General features: G+C 36.5%; 1 protein-coding gene and 1 pseudogene across 1 annotated transcript; one reads left to right on the plus strand and one right to left on the minus strand.

Moving 5' to 3' along the window:
- Window positions 1-6415: 6415 nt before the first annotated feature.
- On the plus strand, window positions 6416-7822 carry LOC112772098 (ras-related protein Rab5-like; annotated as a pseudogene).
- Window positions 7823-25276: 17454 nt separating this feature from the next.
- On the minus strand, window positions 25277-25666 carry LOC112770177 (uncharacterized). Its single transcript, XM_025814584.1, has one exon. The coding sequence runs from the start codon at window positions 25664-25666 to the stop codon at window positions 25277-25279; it is 390 nt and encodes a 129-aa protein (XP_025670369.1).
- Window positions 25667-26409: the final 743 nt, after the last annotated feature.

Genomic DNA, 26409 nt, shown 5'->3' on the forward strand with positions numbered 1-26409 from the left:
ATGACGCGCACGCCTGGGGTACGCGTACGCGTGGGCTTGTTTGTGCAAAAGGCATCATTCCTGCGCCACTCCGGCGCAACTCTCTGTTCACTTTTATTTTTCACGCAGATGCATATGACGCGTACGCGTCAGCGACTCTTGCGCGTTGGGTGCTCTCTCTCTTTTTTTTTTTTGTCTGGCTCTTGTTCTAAGATAGCTGCATGATCTGAAAAATAGTAAAAACTTAGTAAAAATCAAATAAGGAAGAAAACTACTACTACGAAAAATTGCTAAGGATACGAATTTATCGGGTTACCTCTCGACAAGCGCTTCTTTAACATTACTAGCTTGACGGTCAGTTCTGCTAGTTCAGCAGATGAGTGGACCTCTGGCGATCAATCTTGCCTCTAAGATAGTGCTTCAGCCTCTGGCCATTCACTATAAATTTCCTGTCAGAATTCTCTTTCTGTATTTCCACATGACCATATGGTGAAGCTCTGGTAACCACAAACGGTCCTGACCACCGGGACTTCAGCTTTCCGGAAAAGAATTTGAGCCTTAAATTATATAGAAGCACTCTCTGTCCTAGCTCAAAGATTCTGATGGCAATCTTCTTGTCATGCAGTAACTTGATTCTCTCCTTATAGAGCTTGGCATTCTCATAGGCTGAATATCTGAATTCATCAAGCTCATTCAACTGAAGCATTCGCTTGATTCCCGCAGCTTCTGAATCAAGATTTAGATACCTGATTGCCCAGTAAGCTTTATGCTCCAACTCAACTGGCAAGTGACAGGCTTTGCCATAGACCAGCTGATAAGGGGACATGCCAATGGGGGTCTTGTAAGCTATCCAGTATGCCCAGAGAGCATCATCAAGCTTCCTAGACCAGTCCTTTCTTGAAATACTGACGATCTTCTCTAGAATCCGCTTGAGTTCCCAGTTGGAAACTTCAACCTGTCCACTTGTCTGAGGGTGATAGGGGTTGCCACTTTATGACAGACTCCATATCTCTGCAGAAGAGAGTCTAGCTGTCTGTTGCAGAAGTGGCTTCCACCATCATTAATGAGTATCCTTGGGACACCAAACCGGCTAAAGATATATCTCTGAAGAAAGCTCATCACCACCTTGGCATCATTGGTGGGTAGAGCTACAGCTTCCACTCACTTGGACACATAATCAACTGCCACTAGAATATAGTTGTTTGAATGTGAAGGTGGGAAATGTCCCATGAAATCAATACCCTAAACATCAAACAACTCAACTTCAAGAATCCCCTACTGTGGCATTTCATGGTTGGCAGGGAGATTCGTGGCTTTTTCACATCTGTCACAGTGCTTCACAAATTCTCTTGAGTCTCTAAAGAGAGTCGGCCAGTAAAACCCACTCTGAAGGACCTTTGTAGCTGTCCTTTCACCACCAAAGTGGCCTCCATACTCAGAACCATGACAGTGCCAAAGAATCTGCTATTTTTCTTCATCTGGGACACATCTCCGGATGATACCATCTGAACACCTTTTAAAAAGATATGGTTCGTCCCAAATGTAGTACTTTGCATCAGTTAATAGCTTCTTTACTTTGTGTCAGTCACGCGCACGCGTCGCCATAGAAAGTTCTAAATCACGCGTACGCGTCAAGTACGCGCACGCGTCGCTCCTCGCTGCCATCTTCTTTAATTCTTGTGCTACAGAAACTCCATTAAATCCAGCCGAATGCTACCTAAAATAAACAAAATTGCAAAAGACTCAAAGTAGCATCCATATTGGCTAAAAGATAATTAATTATTTATTAAACTCAACAATTTAGATGCGAATTCACTAGGAAAAGATAGGAAAGATGCTCACGCATCAGCGTGCGCGTCGCTGGCAAATTTCCTCCTCACGCGTACGCGTGGGTGACACGTGCGCATGGCTTTGCAAATGTCCTTCTCACGCGTACGCGTGGATGATGCGTGCGCGTGGCCTTCAATTCTCCAAATGCTCATTTCTTCATGAATTCTCCAGTTTGCATGCTTTTCTCTTCACCTCTTCCATCCAATGCTTGCCTTATGAATTTGAAATCACTCAACAAACATATCAAGGCATCGAATGGAATTAAAGTGAATTAAATTTAGCTATTTTAAGGCCTAAAAAGCATGTTTTCATACTTAAGCACAAATTTAGGGATCATTGAATAAATGTGAGATAAGTTAATAAAATCCCCTAAATTAAGCACAAGCTAAACTACAAAATTGGGGTTTATCAAACCTCCCCACACTTAAACCAAGCATGTCCTCATGCTAAACTCAAGAAAGAGACAAAGGGTATCAACATTTATTTAATGTAAGTAAACTATCTATATGCAACCTATCTACATGCAATCAATCTAAATGAATGCCACTACTTAGTCAAAATAAATCAATTTCCAAGAATACATATATAAACATAAGGGCTAAAGGTATTAACAACCATGTCAAATCCACAATTGATTTGAGTTATTGAAAAGAATTTACAAACTTGCAAGAAAAGAGATAATCATAGGTGAAAACATGTAATTGAGCGATTGAACCCTCACCGGATGTATGTCCGCTCTAGTCACTCAAGTGTATAGGGTTGATTCACTCAATTCTCCTCTAATCATGCTTTTCAAGATTTGTTTTTCATCTAACAATCAACAATTATTCCATGCATGCATATAAATATCATGAGGACTTATCCATAGGTTGTAATGGGGCTAGGGTCAAGGTAAGATTGTATTTGGTTAAGTGGACTAGAATTTGAATCTTTGATTAACTTAAACTTTCCACCTAATCTATGACAACCTATACTATTTAAAGCAAACCTAACTACCCATTCTTCACTTTTTCACACACATGCATTCTCTTTTGATCACAACCCATATGCATTGATTATTATTGAACTTCACTTTGTGGCATTTTGTCCCCTTTTTATTGCTTTTCTTTTTCTTTCTTTTCTTTTTCTATATATATATATATTCTTTTTATTTTTCTACATTTTTGTCTTTTTCTTTTTAATGACTTATAAAAAAATACCAATGCATATGGTTTAAACATTTAGTGCATGAATATGTACCCAATTCCCAAAATTTCCAACAAAAATACAAAAATACACTTTTATCCCTACCCAATGTTCTTAACTCTCCCACAATTAAATGATAAACACTCTCACTACACTACAAAAAAGGGTTTAAAATGGCATTAATAATATGGCGTTTTTATGGATCCGCCATAATATTCAGATATTATGGCGTATTATGTTGTTGTCGTAATTAGCTCGCATAAAATAGCGGTTTTTCATGATTTTGGCGGTTTAAAACCGCCATTATCTGGGTCCATGATTTAAAAAAACCCACGCACTCTATCTGATTCCAACCTTAATTGCGAAACTAACGCACTGTGTCTATGTAAGGTAACGACGTTACCACTGGGATCTACTCCGCGCACGATCTGCTCTAGCGACAACTTTCTCCAACAAGAACTCCTCAGTGGCGTTCTCCGACTAGAATCTCCTCGCTGTTCACCGCCATCGTTCATCTCCTCACCACTGCCTTCAATGAGCTTCTACGATCTTGTTCTGGCTTCGATCTAAAGGTTAGCCATCGCCTCTCATCTCCCTTGCTGCTTCGTTTATCACCTCGCTGCTGCAACAATATTGTTGCTGCCTTTAGCGAGCTTCTACAATTTGGTTCCACCTTCTCTTCACTTTTGTGATTACGTCCTTGCTCTCACCGTCGAGAACTTCCTCTTCAAGGCCGGCATGGCCAAGTCAATCCACCATGCCAAGGTCCTGATTCGCCAGTGCCACATTAGGTCTTCCTTTCTTCTTTTCACTTTTTTTTTTAAATTTAGGGTTTTTAAATTCCTAATTTAATATCAATTATTGTTTGCTTTTGCTTACTGTCAAATTAAAAATCTAATTTCCTTGATTTCTAGGATTTTGATAAAATTTTCTAATGTCAGATTAACCTCTCTGTATAATTGCTTAGATATATAATATTAGTATTACTGAAGGTATAGGATCATCACAATTATATAGAGTGGTTTAGTTTAGTCAAAGTAGATAAAAAAATTCACTCAAAAATCTAACCGGAATGTCTTAGTAGCTTAAAAACATTTTGAAAATATTATTAAATTTTGTGATTATAGAAGATCTGTTCAATATAAAATTAGGCGGATAATTCCTTCTGAGTAGTATTTTTGTTTTCTGAAGTAGGTTAACAATCGAATTCTTTTCAGATGCAAATTGTAAAGTACATTCTTTAAATTCTTGATAATTTGTTCTATTTGTTCATGAAGTTGGCAGAAAATTTATGGGAGAAAGCCCTGGTGAGTGAAGCATCAATTTTCATCTTAATTTGTTATTCTTTGGTTCATTTATGGAAACACTAACTGTGAGTATTCTTGTCTATGCATCTCAAATTTGCTTTAATTCTTCCAAAAAAAAGAAAAGAAAAAGTGAATCCATGATTATTGATTTGTTTCCATTCTTACATTATAAATATTCTGTTTTGCTATTCAACAGTTCACTTCTGATAATGATTATGTCCTTTCTCTTTTATTTCATTTGATTTGATATAATTTGGTACTTCTAATGTTGCTTGTAATTTTCAATTTTTCATTGATTCTTAATATGAAAGCTCATGCTTTATATCTTACTATGTGGTGGATTGTTTTGTTGAAAGCTTTAAATTTTGTTTGCTTTAAAATTCATTTTTATTTTACTAGCACACAACCTGCTCGAAGAAATGCTTCAACTAAATTCTGCCCTTACATATTATGGAGTTTAGCCTTTACTCATGAAAGTATTTTATCAGTTTAGCTTTAACTGATGACCAATGTTAATTCTGAAAAGTAGGATACAATATTATTTGATTTGGACAAACCAGTATTTCTCATTTGATCTTTAATTTGTGGAGCATTGAAATGTACGTTTTAGATCGTATTTCTTGAGAGTTTAGAGAGTGAGGAGCAACCTTTATTTTTTCTTCAATCCTTCTAATTTGGTGATTTAATTGGTACGTGATACATACTGCAGTTGACTTGCCGCCATGGTTCTCTGTGCTGTCTATAGCATTGAACTCAAATGTAGACCTTGTAAGTATATTCACTTCATACTTCTTTGTTGGTAGGAATGATGATTGTTAATTGAATTCATTTCATCTTATTCTATTTTGATGTCTTGTCTTATGATGCCTCATATTGTATTGGTTAAAGTTAAAATGAAATAGCTTTCTGATTATCGTAGCTCTCTAAGATATCATCTTACTGTGTGATCGGTGGGCTTGCCTCGTTCATTTGTTCGTATGCACACTATTTCAGGATGTCTCAAGAATTGAAACAGCTCCACAAAGTATGTTTCCGATCATATGCTTTAGAGATGGAAGTCCTCCACTGCCAGATTCCTTATCAATGACGAATTCAGTAATCTCAGGTAGGCAACAAATTTGTTACACTTTTTCTTAAAACCATAGTTCTAAAATGCAAATTCCATCTTAATTTCTCTCTACTCTAAACTTGTATACTTATTTTTAATAATTTTTAATAATTCACTTTTTTGTTCCTTTTTTTCAGGGATAAATGGTCTTGATATAGGTTGCGTTTTCCAATGCAGAAAAATATCCCTATGACATTGAAAAATAATTAGGTATTTTTGTAGCTCCATTTTACTTTATAGCAATATCTTTGATCATAGTCATAGATGCTTATGTTGATATCAAATTCCAAATGCCGAGGGGTTTCGCTCCTAAAAGCTTAAGTTGTTAAGGCACATCATTGGTTTTAAATCAAGTTTCCTACATGCTCCTCAAAATTGACTTTGTTTGGCTTGAGGAATGGATAATTCGACTTTCATAAGGAAATGGAATAGGAATACTTAACCTCTGAATTGCAGTCATATAGACACTTTAACTGTTAGGTGAAGGGATAAGATTATTTTTATATCTATAACACCATTTTGTTAGTGGATAAGGGTTAGTTTGTAGGATTATTTGGTGGTGAAGAGAATTGATGATGGTGAGCTCATCAAGAAATTCCATGTAATGACTGATATTGTATCTTATGCATTTGTTCTCCAACTTACTAAGGAATTTACCATTCTACTTATTTATTTTCTTGACTCAGCTTCTGCTCTTGTAATCGAAACCATGGAGGCTTTGACTGTAGCATTGAAATTGTAACTCATCAAGGTACTTGCTTACCAATTCCCAAATGTATTGATAGAATAATAGAATATATAGCCATAGAAAGATTATAAATAGGAGCAGATGAAGAATCTAAATTTGTCAATCGTTCAACTATCAGAGTGAATAACTACTACTATTTGTACTTTTTATTTTAAGCAGATGGAAAAATTAGATATATACACAAGTCCAGATATTTTGATAATATCATTAGGCAAATTAATGATGGTAAAAACTACCTGGAAAAAAAAGAGGTAAATAAGCTTAGTTCATAAATAATTATATTACAATTTTATATACTTTTATCAATATCATTAGAAAAAGAGGCAAGCCTAAATAATCAGGCGATGAATAATGATTAATGATCTGGCAGGTACTTCTTGGGGACATGGGAGCAGGGAAGACAAGTTTGGTTCTTAGATTTGGGAAAGGCCAATTTTCTGAGTACCAGGTTACTCTTAGTTATTGCATTTTCTTAATATATTATATGGCTATTAGTGTTGGGAATGGATTAACCTTATTCTATGTGGAAGGGTGCAGGAATCAACAATTGGGGGCAGCGTTCTTCACTCAGGTTTTGTCTTTGAACGAAGCTACTGTCAAATTTGATATATGGGACACAGTAGGGCAGGAACGTTACCATAGTTTGGCCCCTATGTACTATCGTGGTGCTGCTGCTGCCATTGTTGTCTATGACATTACAAGCATGGTACTAACTACAAACTCTATTAATCATCTCATCACTAATCACTTGTTTCAATATTCGCTTATATCATTTCATTGTTTCTTACGCAAATGATCCTTAAATGAACCTCTTGAATTCATATCTATATAAGTAAACTTCACAGTTGTTTCATATCTATATAATTTATAAGTGTTTTTATATGTTAGAATAAAAATAGAACATTTTGTAGAAAATTAGTCTTCACATTTAAAAGTTGAGGTTCATGGAAATTAGACGAAGCAAAAACATCCACATTGTTTTTAGGGGGGAAAAAAAGTAAGGTCCATACATGAGAAGCAGTGCACGAAAAATAAAAACAAACGTGATGATTAATTTGTAAGTGATGCATTGTGTAATCAGGAATATTTTGCGCGAGCAAAGAAGTGTGTTCAACAAGTGCAACGACATGGTAAGTTTGTCTATATCTCATAAATGAGTAGCGAGTAACTAGGATTCTAACTCAATTTATCTAATAAACCATGATCAGCAAATCTGAGTTTGATAATGTTTTTGGTGGCTAACAAGGCTGATTTGGGAGCGGAGAGAAAGGTTACAAATGAGGTATTTCTTTTTTATATATATGCTTACATTACAGTGCAAATTTAATGAAAGAATTAGGTTTTGGGTGGTGAAACGGTGATGTTTGTTTCATGTATATGCAGGAGGGTGAAGAATATGCAAAAGAAAATGGATTGTTTTTCCTTGAAACTTCAGCAAAAACTGCACAAAATGTGAACGAGCTCTTATATGAAATAGGTAGGTGGTGTTAATCTCTAACTCTACCGCCAAATAAACCTGAATGAGTGATCGAATGTGTGTGTTTCTTTCCTTTTCTTTTTGCAGCAAAGAGATTGGCAAAAGCAAACCCTTCACACCAAACCGGAATCAAGCTGCATAGCATACTTCAAGAAACCAAAAGAAGAAGCTTGTTTTGCTGTGTTTAGTTAATGCTATTATCAATATAAGTTCAATCTGCATTTTATTTGTATTCCAGAAGTTTCTAACTTGGTATTTTCCTACTTTCAAGATGGATGAATAAAGAAACAAACTTGCAAAGTAACCCCCAAACCGCATGCAATAATTTATTCATCGCCTAATTATTTAGGCTTGCCTCTTTTTAAACCATATTAACCATATTTGCACTTATTAACCGTTAAAATATGGTTTTTAGCTGTATTCTGCCAATGAAAAAAATTATTTGTTTAACGCGGTAAAAATGACGGTTAAAACTACCTTTCTAAACTATAAAAAATGTCACTTTTATCCGGTAAAAATGACGGCTTGTAATTGTCATTTTAAACAATATGAAATGCCATTTTAACATGGTAAAAACGACGGTTTCAAACGCTGTTTTAACCAATAAAAATGCCACTATCAGGGTAAAAACGGCGGTTCAAAATGCCATTTTAACCAACTAAAAATGCCGTTTTAATCCGGTAAAAACGGCGATTTCAAACGCCATTTTAACCAACAAAAAATGCCAAGGTAAAAATGGCGGTTCATAAACGTCGTTTTAACCAACAAAAAACTCCTTTTTACCCTGGAAATAATGGTGGTTTGAACCGCCGTTATAACAAAAAAATGCCATTTTATCTGGAAATAACGGCGGTTTGAACCGCCGTTTTAACCCAACTCAAAAACTGCCGTTTTAACCAGTTAATTGTGGCGATTTTTTGAAAACTGCCGTAATAACCAAATGGCACTTCAAATTATGGCGGTTTTTCTTGAGCGCCATTCAAGGTAATAATGGCGGTTCAAACCGCCGTAATAACCCTAAAAAACCACCGTAATTACCAAGTTTTCATGTAGTGCTAGCCTAAGCTAATTAAAGATCCAAACAAGAGATATTTATTGTTTTTTGCTTTAAGGCTTGTAATGTGTTAAAATTAAGAACAAATAGGTTTAGCATAGACTCAAAGTTGGCTAACAATGGAAGATAAAAGGTAAAGCTATTTGGGTAAGTGAGCTAATTGAAACGATGGCCTCAATCATATAAATGCATTCATACACCAAATAATGGACATAAAGAATCAAACAAATCAAAGATTACAATCATAGAAAGAGAATAATACACACAAGAATGGAAGTAAGTAGTTATATGATGTAACTACACAATCAAGGATCAAAACTCACATGCTTATGTGTCCTTAGCTCGAAACATGTTCCACAATATATATATAATTCAAGCAAGTTCTAAATTTTTTTTTCAAATATATTGGGGTGCCTATAGATAAATTTCTTGAAAATTTTATTACTTTGACTAAGCTTATGATGTATATATGCAAACTAAGGAAGTGCAACTAAAAATTCTAAATGACCCAAAAAATGAAATGCAAAAGTGTTGGATTAGAAATTGTCACCCAAAAGCACCAATTCAGTCAGACGACCTCCCCACACTTAAAAGTTTGTACCGTCCTCGGTGCATTCAAAGATGAGCAAGAGGTGCAGCGACTACACGGGTTGCCATCTTCAGCTGGTGGATCAACCGGCTATTGCGTGTTCTTTCTCCCACTTTCATTTTTGCTTATGATGACTCATCCATGAAAAATAGAAAATAGCACAGTAAGATGAGAAAATGCCAAAGCAAGGAAGCGTAAATTATTGGAATGAGGTAAGAACTACTAGAATTGAGTGAGTGAATTAGTGTGACATTAAGAAAGAATAGTGTGTGAGTTCTAAGTTGCATGCGGTTTAGAACACACACACTAGCATAAAGAGCTATGTCACAATTACACAAAAGAATGTGCACTTCACTCATTCTAGTGTGCTTGAAATACTTTAAAGTAAACTTGTAAGTTAAGATAAACAAACAAGACATAAAGAAGCATGAAAGCACTCAAGCAAATAATCAAGCAATTGTGAATTGGATAATGAACGGACATTGATTGATGTGCAAGTTAACTTAGTAAACCAAATGAAGTATAGAGCTCACACATCAAACAATGACACATATTAAAGTATGTTTGCAACAGCTAGGTGACATATAGGTGGAACACATGGATGCTATGGAACTTAGGAAAAAGAAGATAGAAGTGAAAATCAATCACATAGCAAGCATGGTCCACAAAGCTTTACAAAGCTAAAAAATATGTGACTAGGTAAGCTTTCGATCCAATTCCACAATTTAAAAATCTCAATGCATGAAATAGGTGATGTGAATAAGGATCAATCATAAACAATCATCACCTAACAAAAAATGCATTGTTAATACACAAATTGCCTCATCATAAATAATGAATTCAAATTACATGGTGGCCAAAACATGCAATTCAAAAGATTTAAAATACTTTGAAGGTAGTGTACAAGTACTTGGTATGCACAAAATTAAGCATTAAGAACTCAAACCAAGCAACAGTTATAGCCTCAATAAAGAAATCCAACAATGAATAATTTCAGCATCAAGAAACAGCAAATCAAATCAATAATCCAACACTTATCATGAAAAATAGAAAATTAAACAGAAATTAAACTAACTAAATAACTAACTAACAACTAACAAACTAAAGAAAATAATGGTAGATGGTGAATGGTAGTGTTGGATGATGGTTGAAGGGTGGGAAGAAAAGAGGAGAGAAGAGAAGAAGGAAAGAAATAGAAAGAAGAGAAGAAAAGAAGGTGGGTGAAACAGGCATGGGTGTCACGCATACGCTTTATGTCACACGTACGCGTGAATGGCAGAAGTGGCATGCGATGCGTACGCCTACGCGTTGACCAGAATTGTGCTAGAGGCACAATTTCAGCACACTACACGCGCAACTCTTTGGTTTTTGTACAGGGCATGGAAAATTTGGTGGTCACGCGTATGCGTGGCGAAGCGTACGTGTGAGTGTTGGAAACTTGGGGGTCGCGCGTACGCATGGGTGATGCGTACGCGTGGCTGGGTGCTCCGTTTTTCAAAATTTTCCAATTTCTTGCTCCAAACCAAGCATTCCAAACCTCCAAACAGCTACCAAAACACCATAAAACCTTATTTAACATACTATACTACTAATTAAACCAAACAACCCAAGCAAAACTTGAAATTAAACAAATTTTACCAATATATACAAAAAGGAAAAAGTGAAAAGATGTTACCATGGTGGGGTGTCTCCCACCTAACACTTTTGTTTATTGTCTTTAAGTTGGACTTATGGGGAGCTTTCATCAAGGTGGCTTGTGCTTGAATTTATCCATAAACTTCCACCAATGCTTGGTCTTCCATTGTGCCCCAAGATTCTCAATTAATTTTACCAAGTCTTGATGGAGTTCTTCACAAGCTTGGAACTCTCAAAGTTGATCCTCATATTGTAATCCGGAAACCCAAACCTTATTTTGACGCCCGTCTTCAAGTGGGTCACGGTGATTTCCTCCGGGTGGTTTAGCCTTGGAATTCTCATTTAAGCACCCAAACATCCCTCTAGACCCAAGCAATCTAGCTCTACACCAAACCTTGCAATCAAACTTTGAGGATGCAACCATCATGAACCTAGAGTGATGTTTCCAACCACTAACCGCCTCCCTTTTGCTCTTAAAGCCACAAAGAGCTCTAGACCATCCGTCTCGAACAAACCATATTCAAGTGGGATAATAAAGCTTAGAGATAGGAGATTTACCTACTTAAATGAAAAGAAGGATGGTGATGGATTGGGGAGAGGTGTCTCCAATGGTCTTGCAAGCTCCATTCCCTTGTGTTCTTCCTTGACAACTTCCACCTCTTCTTCAATTCTAACCTCTTCCTCTTGGTAGCTTTCTTCTAATTCAATCTCTTCTTCATTGCTTACCAAGGCTATGAGAGGTTGTACACATTCTTCTATGATCTCAATGTCATGTCCAATGGGGAAGGATTCAATTGTAGATAGAAACTCATCAATAATTGACTCTATCTCTTGATCAACCTCATCAAAGTCTTCAACCATGATAGGGTTTGGAGGTTGTATACCCCCCTCAACATCAATATCAAGCTTCTTGGAAGAGAGCTCTATAATTATACATTCCCATGGGCTTTCAACATCTCCTAACTCTTCAACCACTTCTTCCTCTTTAACAAATATGGCTTCCCCTAATTATTCTGATTCTTGCTTTAACTCCTCTTCTTTACCTTGAAGCTCCAAGTTCACTCCCTCACTATGATCCTTGGTTGATCCTCCACATTTGTCAATAGGAGTACGTGGGATGCATGAGCTTAGGTGGGAGGCCATGTCATTAATGGCTTCCGCCATGGTAGCAACCATGACTTCTAGCTTCTTCAGCTCCTTTTGCTTCTCTTCTTGCCTTTGGATATAAGAGCTAATATCTCTTCATTGTTCTTGCAAGAAAGTTTGGAGAGATTCATCCATTAGAGGAGGTGGTGGAAGAGAGGGTTCATTGTTTAGGAGAAAGGGTTCAAAATTGGAAAGTGGTTCATCTTGGTAAGGGTATGGAGATGGTGTATATCGTGGTAGTTCTTGGGAGTAATTGTGTTGGAATTGTTGTGGTTCTATGTATGGTTCATATGGCTCATAAGGTAATTAATATGGTGGATAAGAATTAGAGTCATATGGAGGTGTTTGGTGGTACGGGGATTGTGAATAAGGTGGTTCAAAATTATGTGGAGGAGGTGGTTCATTGGCATATGGTGATTGTGGTTGACAACCACAATGAGGGTCACCATACACATTAGATTGGTATGCATCATGGTATGGCTCTTGATCATAATACATTGGTGGAGGTTGTTGCCATGAAGGTTGATCAAATGTTTGAGACTCCTCACACCTTTGATTACTCCATCTTTGATGCATGTTGTCATTGTAGCTTCCATTCCCTACAACATAGTTAGAACCAAACTCATAGTCAAAAGGATGAGAATTCATAGTAGAAAAACAAAAGCAAAAAGCAACAAGAAACAAAGAGATGAAATCTAACTACTAACTCAAACAAGCAAACCAACAAAGGGCAAACTATTCACAATATTAACATATGTACAATAACCAATAACAAGCACACATTGCAATTTCCCGGCAACGGCACCAAAAACATGATGTAAGCAAAACCGTCGGTTTAGAATTTCTTCTCAGTAAAAGAGAAATAACCTCGTTGCAAGTATAGTTCCAAACTGACAAATAACACTCAATCAAAGTTTAATTTGTTTGTCACGAGTGCAAACCAATAAAAATACCGAGAGTATTAGATCTCGGGTGTCGTCTCTCAAAGGAATTACAGTGAGGTATGCATATTATTGGTTATGGTATCAAAGGGGTTTTGCAAATAAGGGGACAAGAAATTAAATGGCAAGAAATGTAAATCAAACAAGTAAAGAAAGCAATTAATAAAGAGATGCATTCATGGCAAGGATTGAGAATCAAGGTTTTCTATCCTAGTCATTAATTATATTACAATAATTATCAAGAGCTAATCCTATTTAGATATCTCCAACATTGGAAGAAGGTATAATGTTATCTTCACATGAGAGAAAGTTAAATAAGACTAGTTAATCTCAGTCCAAAAGTCCTAATCAACTTACTAATTGAATTAGCAAGAGATCAGAGTCAATGGAAACAATATTAACTAACAACTCTAGATCACCAACATGAGTTGGGTATTGATGACTCAAAATTGCCTAATTTCTCTTTCCAAGCCAAGAATGCTCAAAAACTACTCTAGCATCCAACCAAGCATTTTATCAAACACTTGAAAGGCATAAAAGGAAAAGCATGGTAAATTACAAGAAATGTAAAATCTACAACTACCCAATGCAAGAAATTAACAATAAAAACTAAGGAAAGCACATTAAACATGAAATACCTCAAAATTGCATTAAGGAGAAAGAAAATTAACAAGAGTGCATAAATATAAAAGTAACTAAAATGAGAAATCAACAAGAAAAAAATAAGAAAATCAAGACAAGAGAACAAGAAATTGTAAAGAAAACAAGATAGAAACAAGAAATTAAAACCTAAATCTGGAAGAAAATTAAACTAAGAACCCTACTTTCTAGAGAGAAGAGAGAGTTTCTCTCTCTAAACCTAACCTAAGGCATGCTTCCTATGCTAACTAATTTCTCCCCCCTTGACCCATCTTGAATTCCACATGAAATAGCCTCAGAAATGAGTTGGATCTGGGCCTAGAAAGCTCAGAAATCGCCCCCAGTGAATTCACTTTAATGAGGTCACGTGACCAACGTCACGCGTGCGCATCGTTGGCAAATTTCGTCCTCACGTGTACACGTAGGTAACGCGTGCACGTGGCTTTGCAAATGTCCTTCTCACGCGTACACGTGGATGACGCGTGCGCATGGCCTTCAATTCTCCAAATGCTCATTTCTTCATGAATTCTCCAGTTTGCACGATTTTCTCTTCACCTCTTCCATCCAATGCTTGCCTTATGAATCTGAAATCACTCAACAAACATATCAAGGCATCGAATGGAATTAAAGTGAATTAAATTTAGCTATTTTAAGGCCTAAAAAGCATGTTTTCACACTTAAGCACATATTTAGGGAGAATTACAAAATCATGCTATTTCATTGAATAAATGTGAGATAAGTTGATAAAAATCTCCTAAATTAAGCACAAGATAAACCACAAAATTGGGGTTTATCAATGGGATCACATGGCGGTTAGGCAGACGAAGGCTGTGGGACAGCAGAGAATAAGTTAGATTAGAAATCCACTAAGTTAGTTTACCCTTTTTCATTGTGGCTTTAAAGTTACTGATTTAAAGTTTACTTTTGGTTTAAGCTTGAATCTCATGATGGATATGAAGCTCTAGGATTACCTCTAGCGTCCAGGACTCTTATATCTTACATCACTGGGCACTGTTACCATACTAAGAACCTCTGGTTCTCATTCCATACTCTGTTGTTTTCAGATGCAGGTCGCAACCCACCTCGGTGAGTTGATTTGATGGTGACAAAGCGGAGGATCTTCTCTATGTTTTGAAGTCTTTTGGTTTTTTATGTTTAGCTTCTCTCACCTTTTGTATTTATTTTTCCTTAGAGGTTTATTTTTAGAAAAATTCTGTATAAGCTGTTTTACTTTCTAAATTCTGTATGTCTGTATATAACTAGCCAACTTAAACTCCACGAGCTGTGGCTAGATTCTTATGACTAGTATACCCTTATATATCTATATATATCTTGATATTTTTACGTATATCTTGTGCCTCGATTAGTGTAGCTTCGTGAGAACGTTTTGCGCTTTTCAAGTTCTGCTTTTGAGCTTAATCCTTCATCGGACTTCTAGAATTATTATTTCTTTCTATATATAAATACGTATGAGCTTTAGACTTGTCGTAACCTTTGATTAACATTTGCTTTACGATGTGAGGTAAGGCTTAAGGTAATTAGGGAGTTACAAAAAAGACGCCGTATGAGCTATGGAAAGGAACTCTTCCTACTTTGTACTATTTTCATGTTTTTGAAATAAAATATTTTTATTTTAAACATCAAAGAATATTCGAAAAAATTTGATTCAAAAATTATATGAAGGAATCTTTGTTGGTCCACTTTTAGCAAAGCTTATAGGATTTATATCAAAACCGCTAAAACTGTTGAAGAAACTATACATGCTACTTTTTCTTATAATAATGTTTCTTCTAGTATTCCTAAAGATGATTGTGAAGATATTCCAAGTATTGAAGCTATACAAGTCACTACCATTCCAGAATACGTCTCTATTCCAGAAGCTGCTCAGGAGCATTCTGCAGGAGACAATTTCATTTTATCTCTTGCTGCGCCTGTTGAAACCCCTACAACAAAAAGAAATACTGAAGCCACTAATTCTGAAATAACCAGCACTCAAATTAAACATAGGGAATGGAGATCCATCAATGAGAAAAATTACAGGATCAACATTAAAAAATTAGAATTCAAGCAACTTGACTTTTACCTCAACTGTTGAGCCTAACAATATCAAAGAGGCTCTTAATGATCCATTTTGGGTGAAAGCATGGAAGAAGAGCTCCAACAATTTGAGAACAATCAAATATGGATGCCAATGCCTAGACCAATTGGAAAGAAAATGACTGGAACTATATCGAATTTCAGAAATAAGTGGGAGAAAATAGAACAATAGTTAAACAAAGCTCGGCTTGTGGCTCAGGAATTTGACCAAGAAGAAGAAATCAATTTTGATGAATCGTTTGCTCTAGTGGCCAGAATGGAGGCTATTAGATTGCTACTTGCCTATGCCACACATCATGGATTCAAATTGTGTCAAATGGACATAAAATATGCTTTTTTAAATGGAATTATAGATAGAGAGGTCTATGTTGAACAACCTCCTGATTTTGAAAATAAAATATTTCCTAATCATGTTTTCAAACTAGCTAAGGCTCTTTATGGATTGAGACAAGCTCCTAGAGCTTAGTATGAGGGACTTAGTTCTTTTTTACTTAAAAATAATTTTCAAAGGGGTACAACGGACACTACTCTATTTATAAAGAATTCAAATGATAATTTTATTTTAGTCCACGTATATGTTGATGATATAATTTTTGGATCCACTGATGAATCTCTTTGTGCAGAATTTACAAGCTTAATGACAAGTGAATTTGATATGAGCCTCATGGGTGAACTAACTAATATGGACTTTACAAACCAATATCCATAAAATTACCGACAAGTGTACTGGATCGCATCAAGTAATACCACGGTGAATGGGCTATTGTTTCTATGAGGATTAATTGATTATTCTAGTTAGATAATTCATATTTGGATGACGATTAATCAAGAAAAGTAAATTGAAAGTTAAATGACTTGACAAGGAAGTAAATGAAAGCAATAAAATGACAAGAATGTAAATGAAGGAAATGTAAATGACTAGAAATTAAATTACAAAAATGTAACTGACTAGATATTAAATTACAAAAATAAAAATAATTAAAATATAAAGTGCAAGAATTAATCAATGGAAATGAACAAGAGAAGAATATAATAATGGGAAGAATTGGGTTAGGGAGATGTTGAATCCTTAAGATCAAGAGCTCTCATCTCCACTCCAATCATGCAATCAATGATCTCTTGGAAAATCATAAGTAATTGAATTCCAATTCCTTGATAATTCAATTTCTCTTGACTTGATCAATTGCCAATTCTTTGATCAATTTCTCCTGATAAGAGATGAAGCATTTTCTCTGAATTATCACCACACAATTCTTCAAGATCTAAATAGGATTGATTTAATGTCACATATCAAATCTAAATTCACAATAATGAGAATTGAGAGAAAGATTTTTTAAGCTTGATTTCATGGATCCACTTTTCCAAGCGATCATAAAACTCAAATTGGATCTAAGTTATCTTCCGATAGATTTAGAGCTATGATGAAGAACAAAAACTCTTTCTAAAAAAACAATGAAAGAAGAATTGAAGGTGAAGAATCAAACACATTAATCCATTGAATTGCAACAAATCTCTCTTGCCGAATGAAGAGAGAATTAGCTACTCATAGTTTAGAAAATTACAAAATGAGTATGAAAGTGAATGAGAAGAGGAGAGAAAATGGAATTCAAGAAGAGAGGAAGAGAATTTGAAGACCGCTCCTCCAAAAGTGTTTTGTGAGGCTCTCTCAACCTCTATTTATAACCTATCCTAAATTACAAATTCAAATAAAATTCAAATTACATTTAAATTCACTTTCTAACTAATGATCATCCTTTCTTCTTTTGAGTCATGAGCCTTGTGAATTGTTGGCTTGATTAGTTGGGCTTGATGAGCATTTGTTGTGGCCAATGAATTTTCAAATTCAGCACCCCTTATGTCATGCAATATGCTTTATTAATGATTAAAAAGGAAACTCAAAGTGTGGCCTTAGAAGTATGCTTCAAGGGTAGCATTAAAGATGCCAAAAATGAATTAGGAGACGCCATCCTTCTTGCCTTGGATCACCATGAAGTCAATGGAGTCTTTGGAGGGGAAGCACATCACAAAGAAGGCATGGGAGCGCCATTTCTATACTCAAATTTGAGTCCCTAGGAGTGCTCTTTTGTGGTGTGTGAGACGCCACAAGTGGGAGTCACCATTCTTCTTTACTAATTCCTCTTTGCATGGTTCAGCGTGGGAGATGCCACAAAAGTGAAGTGGGAGGCGCCATTTTTTTGTAGTCCCTGGGAGGTGTGCATAATTGTAGTGTCTAGGGCGCCACTTTTGGGCATTTTCCAAATTTGGGCATTTTCAAAATTTGGGCATCAAAAGGTGCTCGTCGTCTGTGGGCCAAACAGAATGTCCATTGTAACACCCTACCACACAAAGCCTTACACTTAAGTCGTAAAGTAGATATGGCGAGGTATTATGACCTCTAAAAGTAAAATATGTACATAGATATATTTGAAAAGAAGTTTAACTAGGAGCCTTAAAAGAAAATTTTAAATGAAACACAACAGAAAGGCGGATCACTCTCGATCAAATCAACGCAGAAAGGTGGATAAGATCGAACGGAAAGGATAATATATATATATATATATATAAGATCAGAGTTCCAAAGATGCAAATAACAAGCTCCAAGATCGACCTACAAAGCAAAGGCCGACCAGAGTATACATATACATATATACAACCCCAAAGAGTATACCAAAATGCAAGCTACAAAACCTATTTCTCCAAGTCAACCTCTAGGAGGGACAAAACATAAAATATACATGGTGGAGAATATAACTACATATATACATAGCCTAATCACAAAATATCACAGCCCAAAGTGAAATCTTCGCTTGCGCAGGGAATCTCCAGACGTTCAATGTGGTGCCTCTCGAGCTGCATCTTAAAAAACAACAGAATATGTATAGTATGAGAACCGGGGATTCTCAGTATAGTCAAGGTGCCCACATAGATAATATATAAGGTCCTGGAAAAGTCAGAGGCATTCCTAAAACTTCGACAATCAGAATCAAACTTAAAATTTGTTTCTAAACCAGAAATCTTGGTAACCTATCTAAGGGATTCTAGTTCTAATCTAACTATTCACTTTCCGTTTCTTTCACATCTCCTAAATACTGGGTTGAACATCCCTCATCATGCCTCCACCATATAAGAGGTCTTTCAGATGCAAACACATATAATGCAATCAAGAAAAACACAAAATATAGATAGCAAGTACAATAGATAGGACAAGTAGCAGTTAATTAAAATTAAAAACCAGGCAAGCCAAAACAAAGCATACTCAAACAAAACATGCAAGTGCATATGATGCATGTCTGCCCTATGGCCAATAATATCATCTGTTAGTTATACAACCAAACTCGACATGTTTGGTAGCAAACCAAGGACAGAACACCACCTCGCGGAGCAAGTGGGACTGAGCCACAACCCTTTGCATACTACCCGCTTATCCCAGAGCAAGTTGAACAAACCACTACTGATGTATACTACCCAGGCGTGTGTTTACCGACTCAACCTAGAGCAAGTGGAATAACCACTACTACTGATACTACCCAGCTGTCTCAATTACTGAACTAGAGCAAGTGGGACGAACCACAAACCTTGCTACTGTCCAGGTATCTCAAGCATTTACCCGGAACAAGTGGGACGAGGCACAACCCTTGCGTACTATCCGGGAAAGCACATCTCAGACTTACTTCCATTTTTGCATAATCATTCTCTTCATGTCTCAATCAAATTCATTCATCACCATCTCTCAATGTCATAACAATATTCATCATACTTAGCCATCATCAATCATTATCATTTCTCATTATCATAATCATCCATTTCACAACTCTCATTTTATGCAACCCATTGTCCCTTAATACCAATTCATCACCCTCAACATCTTCGCTCTTATCCCGAAGCCTAAAAACTAGCTATCAAACCTTAAATAGGGTTTATAGAAGTTTATAAGCTTGCTGGGAAGGTCAAATAATTAAAACACGGTTTTAGTGCAAAATAGGGCATCATGCGTACGCATCATACTGTGCGTATGCACGCACCAGACAACTTTTCTAGCGTGTGCATACGCATGAGACTCCCCACACGCTCTGGTCTGTGCGTATGCTACGCACACACACCAGATTTTTCCAAAGTTTTCAATCCAAAAACCAACCAAATCCATCTCAAGCATTACCATGCTCACCTAAAATACCAATACTTCACTATCAATTCAACATCATATTCGTCACGTAGATATACAAATACACAATGGTTACCTTAACTCCAACCATTTCACCATTATATTCAACATCATACTTTATATTCAAGACCAACCACACCGCATTCATCTCAACATATAATTTATCAATGCCACTCACTAACTTTTCACTACAATTCACATCAAACTCATTATATACGTACATATACATAATTCCATTTTGACACCCACTTCCATTAACTACGTCATTCACTATCAACATCCAACCCTTTTAAATTATTTAACATTTCCATACATGATTTCTCAACAAACTCAACATATATTGCCACTAATCATAAAACACGAACAATTCACATAATTCAACTTATCCTACGGTCAACTAGCCTAAGTTTTTGCATAACATTATACATTAACTACCAGAAACCAAAATCATACCTTGGCTGATTTCTTCCAAAGCTCAAAACACTGAACTTCAAGCTTCAAAGACTCCAATTCAATCCCAATAAATTCCAGCCACCTAAAGCTAAGTTTCAAGCATTCTAATTTACCGATTCAACTCCAATTCAACACAATTTCAATCTAATCCATACCATTCACCACAAATAATGCTAGGGTTCAGAAAATTGGATAAACCACAAGGGTTTAGAGTTTTCTTACCCTACCCGTTGATGATTGAAGTAAAACCCAACAATTATCTACTGCTAGAGTATCTCTAAACCATCATAATCACAAAATCTCTTAATATTAAAACCCAAATTTGTAAAAATGCAAAGAAGGAAGAACTGAGCATAGAATTTTAATTTTCTTATCACTCTGTTCAGATAGAATTAAAAAGCTCGATAAGACGAATGCGTGGCCATAAGCGACTCATCAATCGGAGCTCTGGATTGAAAGTTATCAGGAAATGAAATTTGAGGGTAAAAGGGTTTAGGGTTTCTTGGCTTGCCTCCCTTTTTTCAGCGTGAAATGAAGTTCATGGACAGGAAGAATGCTAAACTTTGTATATATATGTTGGGCCTTGGGCCCAAAATGGGCTCAATTTTACCGGTTCGGTCTCTTGGCTTAATTTTTTGACAAAGTCTTTAAAATTGGTGTCAAAATTCGTATTTTAAATATTTTTACTCTTCTAGATTATCAAATTTAATATTTCAAATTTTTTAAAATAATAATTAATTTATTGGTTAATTATTTATTAATTACCCGAGGTTTACATCCACCATAAAGTATTATATATCGTTGGAAAGCTCTGAGTGTCGACTATCTAAAGCCACTAAAAGCGCGTCATTTGGACTTCTATATCTCATGTTATGCTCCTTTGATAGTGAAGAGGTCACCTGGCATCTCTGTAGGGACACGCTGGGTGTATTTTTTGTAACACCCCAATTACCCTAAGCTTTACCTCTAGCCGTAAAGCAAAGGTTAATTAGAAGTTACGACATTCCTAAGGCTTATATATATTTATATATAGAAGGAATTAATATAATCTAGAAGCCTGATGAAGGATTAAGCTTAAAAAACAGGATTACAAAAGCGCGAAATGTTCACACGAAGCTAACGCATAAGATACAAGATATAGATGCAAAAGAATGGAATATATATAGATGTAGTAGTATAATAATCATAGGGGACTAGTCACAGCTTGCGGAGTTTAAGCCTACTAGTATATACAGACATACAGAGTTTTGGAGTTAAAAACAGCTTATACAACTAGTCTCTCAAATAAGCCTCTAAGGCCATAAAGATAAATATACAAAAGATGTGAGAGTAACTATAACAAAGGAAAACATAAATAAACCAAGGAGGAACCATACTCCACTCTGTCACCATATCCGCAATCTCACCGAAGTAGATTACGACCTGCATCTGAAAAACAACAACGAAGTATGGAATGAGAATCAGAGGTTCTCAGTATGGTAACAGTGCCCAATGAGGTAAGATTTAAGGCTCCGGGACGCCGAAGGCAATCCTAGAACTTCACATCACATACGGATATTCAAGCTTAGGACAAAATATAAATAAATAAATAAATAAATAAATATATATATATAGAGAGAGAGAGAACTTAAACCATAAACTATAAGCAGGGTTATCTAACTTATGGGATTTCTAACTAATACTAATCACACCGCTGTATCCCACAGCCCTCGCCAACCTAACCTCCGTGCGATCCCATTGCCACCGCCTACCTAACCTCCTCAGCACCAAACAATCATAATTAATGCAAACAAATAAAACACAGATAATATTCATATACAACAAGTAGTTCAAGAAGCAGATAGGCATGTTATACAATTAGGCAAACTCAAGTAATCAAAGCAAACAAGCACATAAGAGATGCATATGATGAATGCCTATCCTATTGGCTCGTTATATCACTTGTCGGTCCATGAATGCCAACCCAACACATCCTTTCGGATGTAGCTTTTCTGCCACGCCCACAGATATAGTGTCGGGCACACTCCACTGACCCACGGATATAGTACCGGGCACACTCTATTCACCCACGGATATAGTGCTGGACACACTCGCATGCGTAACCCAAGGATATAGTGCCTGGCACACTCTTGTAGCAGAAAAAGTCATTAATCATAATTGATTCTTAGGGATATAGTGCCCTGCACACTATCATGCTTAACCCAAGGATATAGTGCCTGGCAAACTGTCAATATTAAACAAGATCATCATTCCTTTTTGAGTCTTCAACTCATCACAACCATCATCAATTCATCACTTCCATTCCGAGCTCATTAGTTCATCAATTTCCCAATTCATTGTTAACAATCACCATATGCACCACTCTTCCTTCTCTCTCAACTAACTCATCCGCAATACACAAGAAACCTAAACCTCTGTTTGCTAACTTTTCAAAGGAAAACCTAAATTAAACCCCTAGGACCATTCCCATATCTCAATGCTCTAAAATAAGCCCAAGAGTCTTAAAATGGTGTTATAGAAGCCTACAACCTTGTCAGGAAGGTGAAATAGTTGAAAATAAAATAAAATTTGAAAAACAGAGCATGTGCATGCGCACAGGGGTGTGTGTGCACACGCCCAGGAAGATTTTCAAAGTGTGCGTATGCACAGGGTGTGCATACGCAGAGGTACTGATCCTTCCCGACTTGTACGTGCGCACAGGGATGTGCGTTCGCACAGGTCGTAATTCTTCATTGATGTGCGCGCGCACAACCTATGCTAGCGCTGCTACCAGAGCCCTTTCCCCTGCCTGTGCGTACGCACAGGTCTGTGCGTCCGGACAGAATAACATTTTTGCAGGGTTGTGCGTGCGCACAAGGCTGTGCGTGCGCACATATCAGAAATCCTGAAATTCTGCAACTTTGCAGATTTCATATTTTCAACACCAACTTTGAATGATCATAACTTCCTCTACAAAAATCCAAATTTTACAAACTTTATATCAATTTGAAGAGTTTTCAATGAACTTTAATTTAAGTTAAATTTCAGCAATTTTTGAAAACTGAGGCTCCATTTATGATCCGTTAAAGTTCACCAAAAATCTGTTTTTACCAAAAGCCTTAAAAACTTACTTTTACCAAAACTCTCATTTTAAAACCAAACTAATCACAACCCAACAATACCAAACAACCTAAAAGCCCATACCCTTCCTTTTCCAACTCAACCATCTATAATATCCCAATTACACTACTCAATACCATCAAATTCCTTAATCATCAACATCCAACATCATCATAAATAATCTTTAACCAACAAACAAACATCAACAACCACTTCAAATCCCCATCACTTAACCTCAACATTATCAATCATATCCACATTTATATTACCTCACTCAACATACACACTCAACAACATCAACCAATATCAAAATATATAATTACACCAACAACATCAATATTCATCATCAATTATCAACATACATCCTCATACATCATAATCATCAATATCATTTATTTCAAACCACCACAATATTTTACATTAACTCATTACCTTAAATTTTCATAATCCTCCATATTAACCAATATAATTAATCACCATGAATACTCATCAATACCAATAATCTCCAACAATCATCATCAACCACACTAATCCCACACAACCAACAGTTACATTAATTCACATATAATTATTCATCCACCAACAACATTCAATCCTATCTTAGGGTCAACTAGCCTAAGTGTCCATGAATATTACATATTACATAAAGGAAACTGGAACCATACCTTGGCCAATTCCCAAACACACCAATCACCAAAATGAAACCACCAAGCTTGTTCCAAAGCCTTAACCAACACCAACAAACACCAAGGCTCACACTAACAACACATATATCATCAAAATCAAAACCTAAGATACACAAAACAACTAAACACAAGGGTTTAGTAGAACCTTACCTTATCCAATGAAATTAGGGGTAAAATCCAACAATTACCCGCTACTAGATATCACCTAAACAAGCAAAACCACAAAACTTGCTCAAAACCCCAACCAAAAATGCACAGAAACTTAGGGCACAAAACTGGAGAGTGAGATGCGAGCCCTTACTAGATTTATTTAGGTAGAAAGGAAGAGATTGTCGAGAGCTTTGCGTGGCTGCAAACAGCTCGTCAATCAAAGCTCCGGATCAAAAGTTATGACTTCCGGAAGGTGGAGGTGAAAAGTAACGACTCCTCTCTTCTCCTCTCATCTCAAAACCGTGCCTCTCCTCTCTCTTAGGGCTGGAAAATGAGCTCAAAGCTCATTAAATGAGCTTATATATGTTGGGTCTTGAGCCCAGTTTGGGTCCAGTCCAACCTGTTAGCGTTTTTGGTCCGTTTGGCCCACTTTAGGCCAAAACCTTTAAGATTAGTGTCCGGTCTTCGATTCTAAATTATTTTTCTCCTTTCAAAATAATAAATCAATCTTCAAAATATTATTTTCCAAAATACGTGATACTGGACAGTCTAGAGCCGGTACTGCCAGCTTAAGTGTCAGTACGCATTTTTTACAAAAACTTTTCGAAAGAAATACATTTCCCAGCTCAGAAAAATTCATTGAAATCAAATTTCACATTTTTATTTCCAAATTAAAACTTCTAAATTTTGAATCTATTCCGGGCACTAAAATTATTTTATTAAAACGGTTTTACGTGAAAACGCGGGTTCTTACATCCTCCCCTCCTTAAAAAGATTTTCGCCCTCGAAAATTTGAATCACACGATGGGATATATATATACATATATTCCCCACGAAGCATCCTACTTTCAACGTTACTAATCCAACAAGTTGCCAAGGCACTTCGTTCACCATCATCCTACCGTGTCGACGTTCTCTCTCGCCAACTCCTTCATAGAGTAGTTCACTCGGATAGGCAGAAAATGAGCGAATTTGTTTAAGCGAACCATGATCACCCAAACCGCATAATATCCCACTTCCACTGAGGAATCTCAAGAGGATGTATCATGCCTGACGGCTTCTGATGCTCTATCTTCGTCTTCTGACATGTCAAACAGTAGGATGCCACTGTAGCTACATCACCTTTCATCCCAGGCCACCAGAACATCTTTTTTAAGTTACAATATATCTTCGTGCTTCCGTGATGAACAGAAAATCCACTGTAGTGATCCCCCAACAACAAGTCTTGTCTCAAACTTTCGACATCCAGATTGCAAACTCTCCCCTTATCTCTCCACAATCTTTCACCATCTTTAGTGAATTCCTCACGCCTTTTATCACCAACTGGTTGCAACAATTTCTGAAGCTTCCGCTCAACTTGCTGAGCCCTCTGAATTTCCATCTTAAACGTGCTTGAAGTTTGCAAATGGCTCAGACAAGATCTTCTGGCCACCTCACCAATGTCTAGCTTAAGATACACAAACTTATCCACTAACTCCTCTTCCTTGATTCTCACCCAAGCAATTGTTAAAGATTTCCAACCAATGCATCTGCGACTACCTTTGCCTTTCCATGGTGATAACTGATAAACCACTATTTTATGGTTTATCTTGTGCTCAATTGATTGGTTTTTATCAATTCTTTACCCACTTGTTCATACAATTCGCATGTTTTATGTTCCCCTTCCTGACTTTGTGCTTTGATTGAAAACATGCTTCTTTGGCCTTAAATTTGCTAATATTAATCCTCTCTTATTACCATTAGATGCCGTGATATGTGTGTTAAGTGATTTCAGAGTTTACAGGACAGGAATGACTTAGAGGATGGAAAGAAAGCATGCAAAAGTGGAAGGAATACTAGAAGTTGAAGGAACTGCAAAGCTGTCAGCCTGACCCTCTCGTACTAAAACGATCATAACTTGAGCTACAAAGGTCCAAATGATGCGGTTCTAGTTGCGTTGGAAAGCTAACATCCGGGGCTTCGATTTGATATATAATTTGTCATAGTGTCCGTACATCTAGATGACACGAACGTGTGCTCCACACGGATGCGTCGCAGTGACGAAAATCAGCGTGACAGATTTCGCCCCCAGCAATTTCTGGGATGTTTCTGGCCCAGTTTTCGGTCCAGAAAACACAGATTAGA

Source organism: Arachis hypogaea, chromosome 18 (genome assembly GCF_003086295.3).
Source record: "Arachis hypogaea cultivar Tifrunner chromosome 18, arahy.Tifrunner.gnm2.J5K5, whole genome shotgun sequence".
In the NCBI taxonomy this organism is placed as follows: domain Eukaryota; kingdom Viridiplantae; phylum Streptophyta; class Magnoliopsida; order Fabales; family Fabaceae; genus Arachis; species Arachis hypogaea.

Excerpts from the sequence above, each read along its gene's own strand:
- LOC112770177 (XM_025814584.1), bottom strand. The coding sequence starts at position 25,666 with ATGGAAATTCAGAGGGCTCAGCAAGTTGAGCGGAAGCTTCAGAAATTG.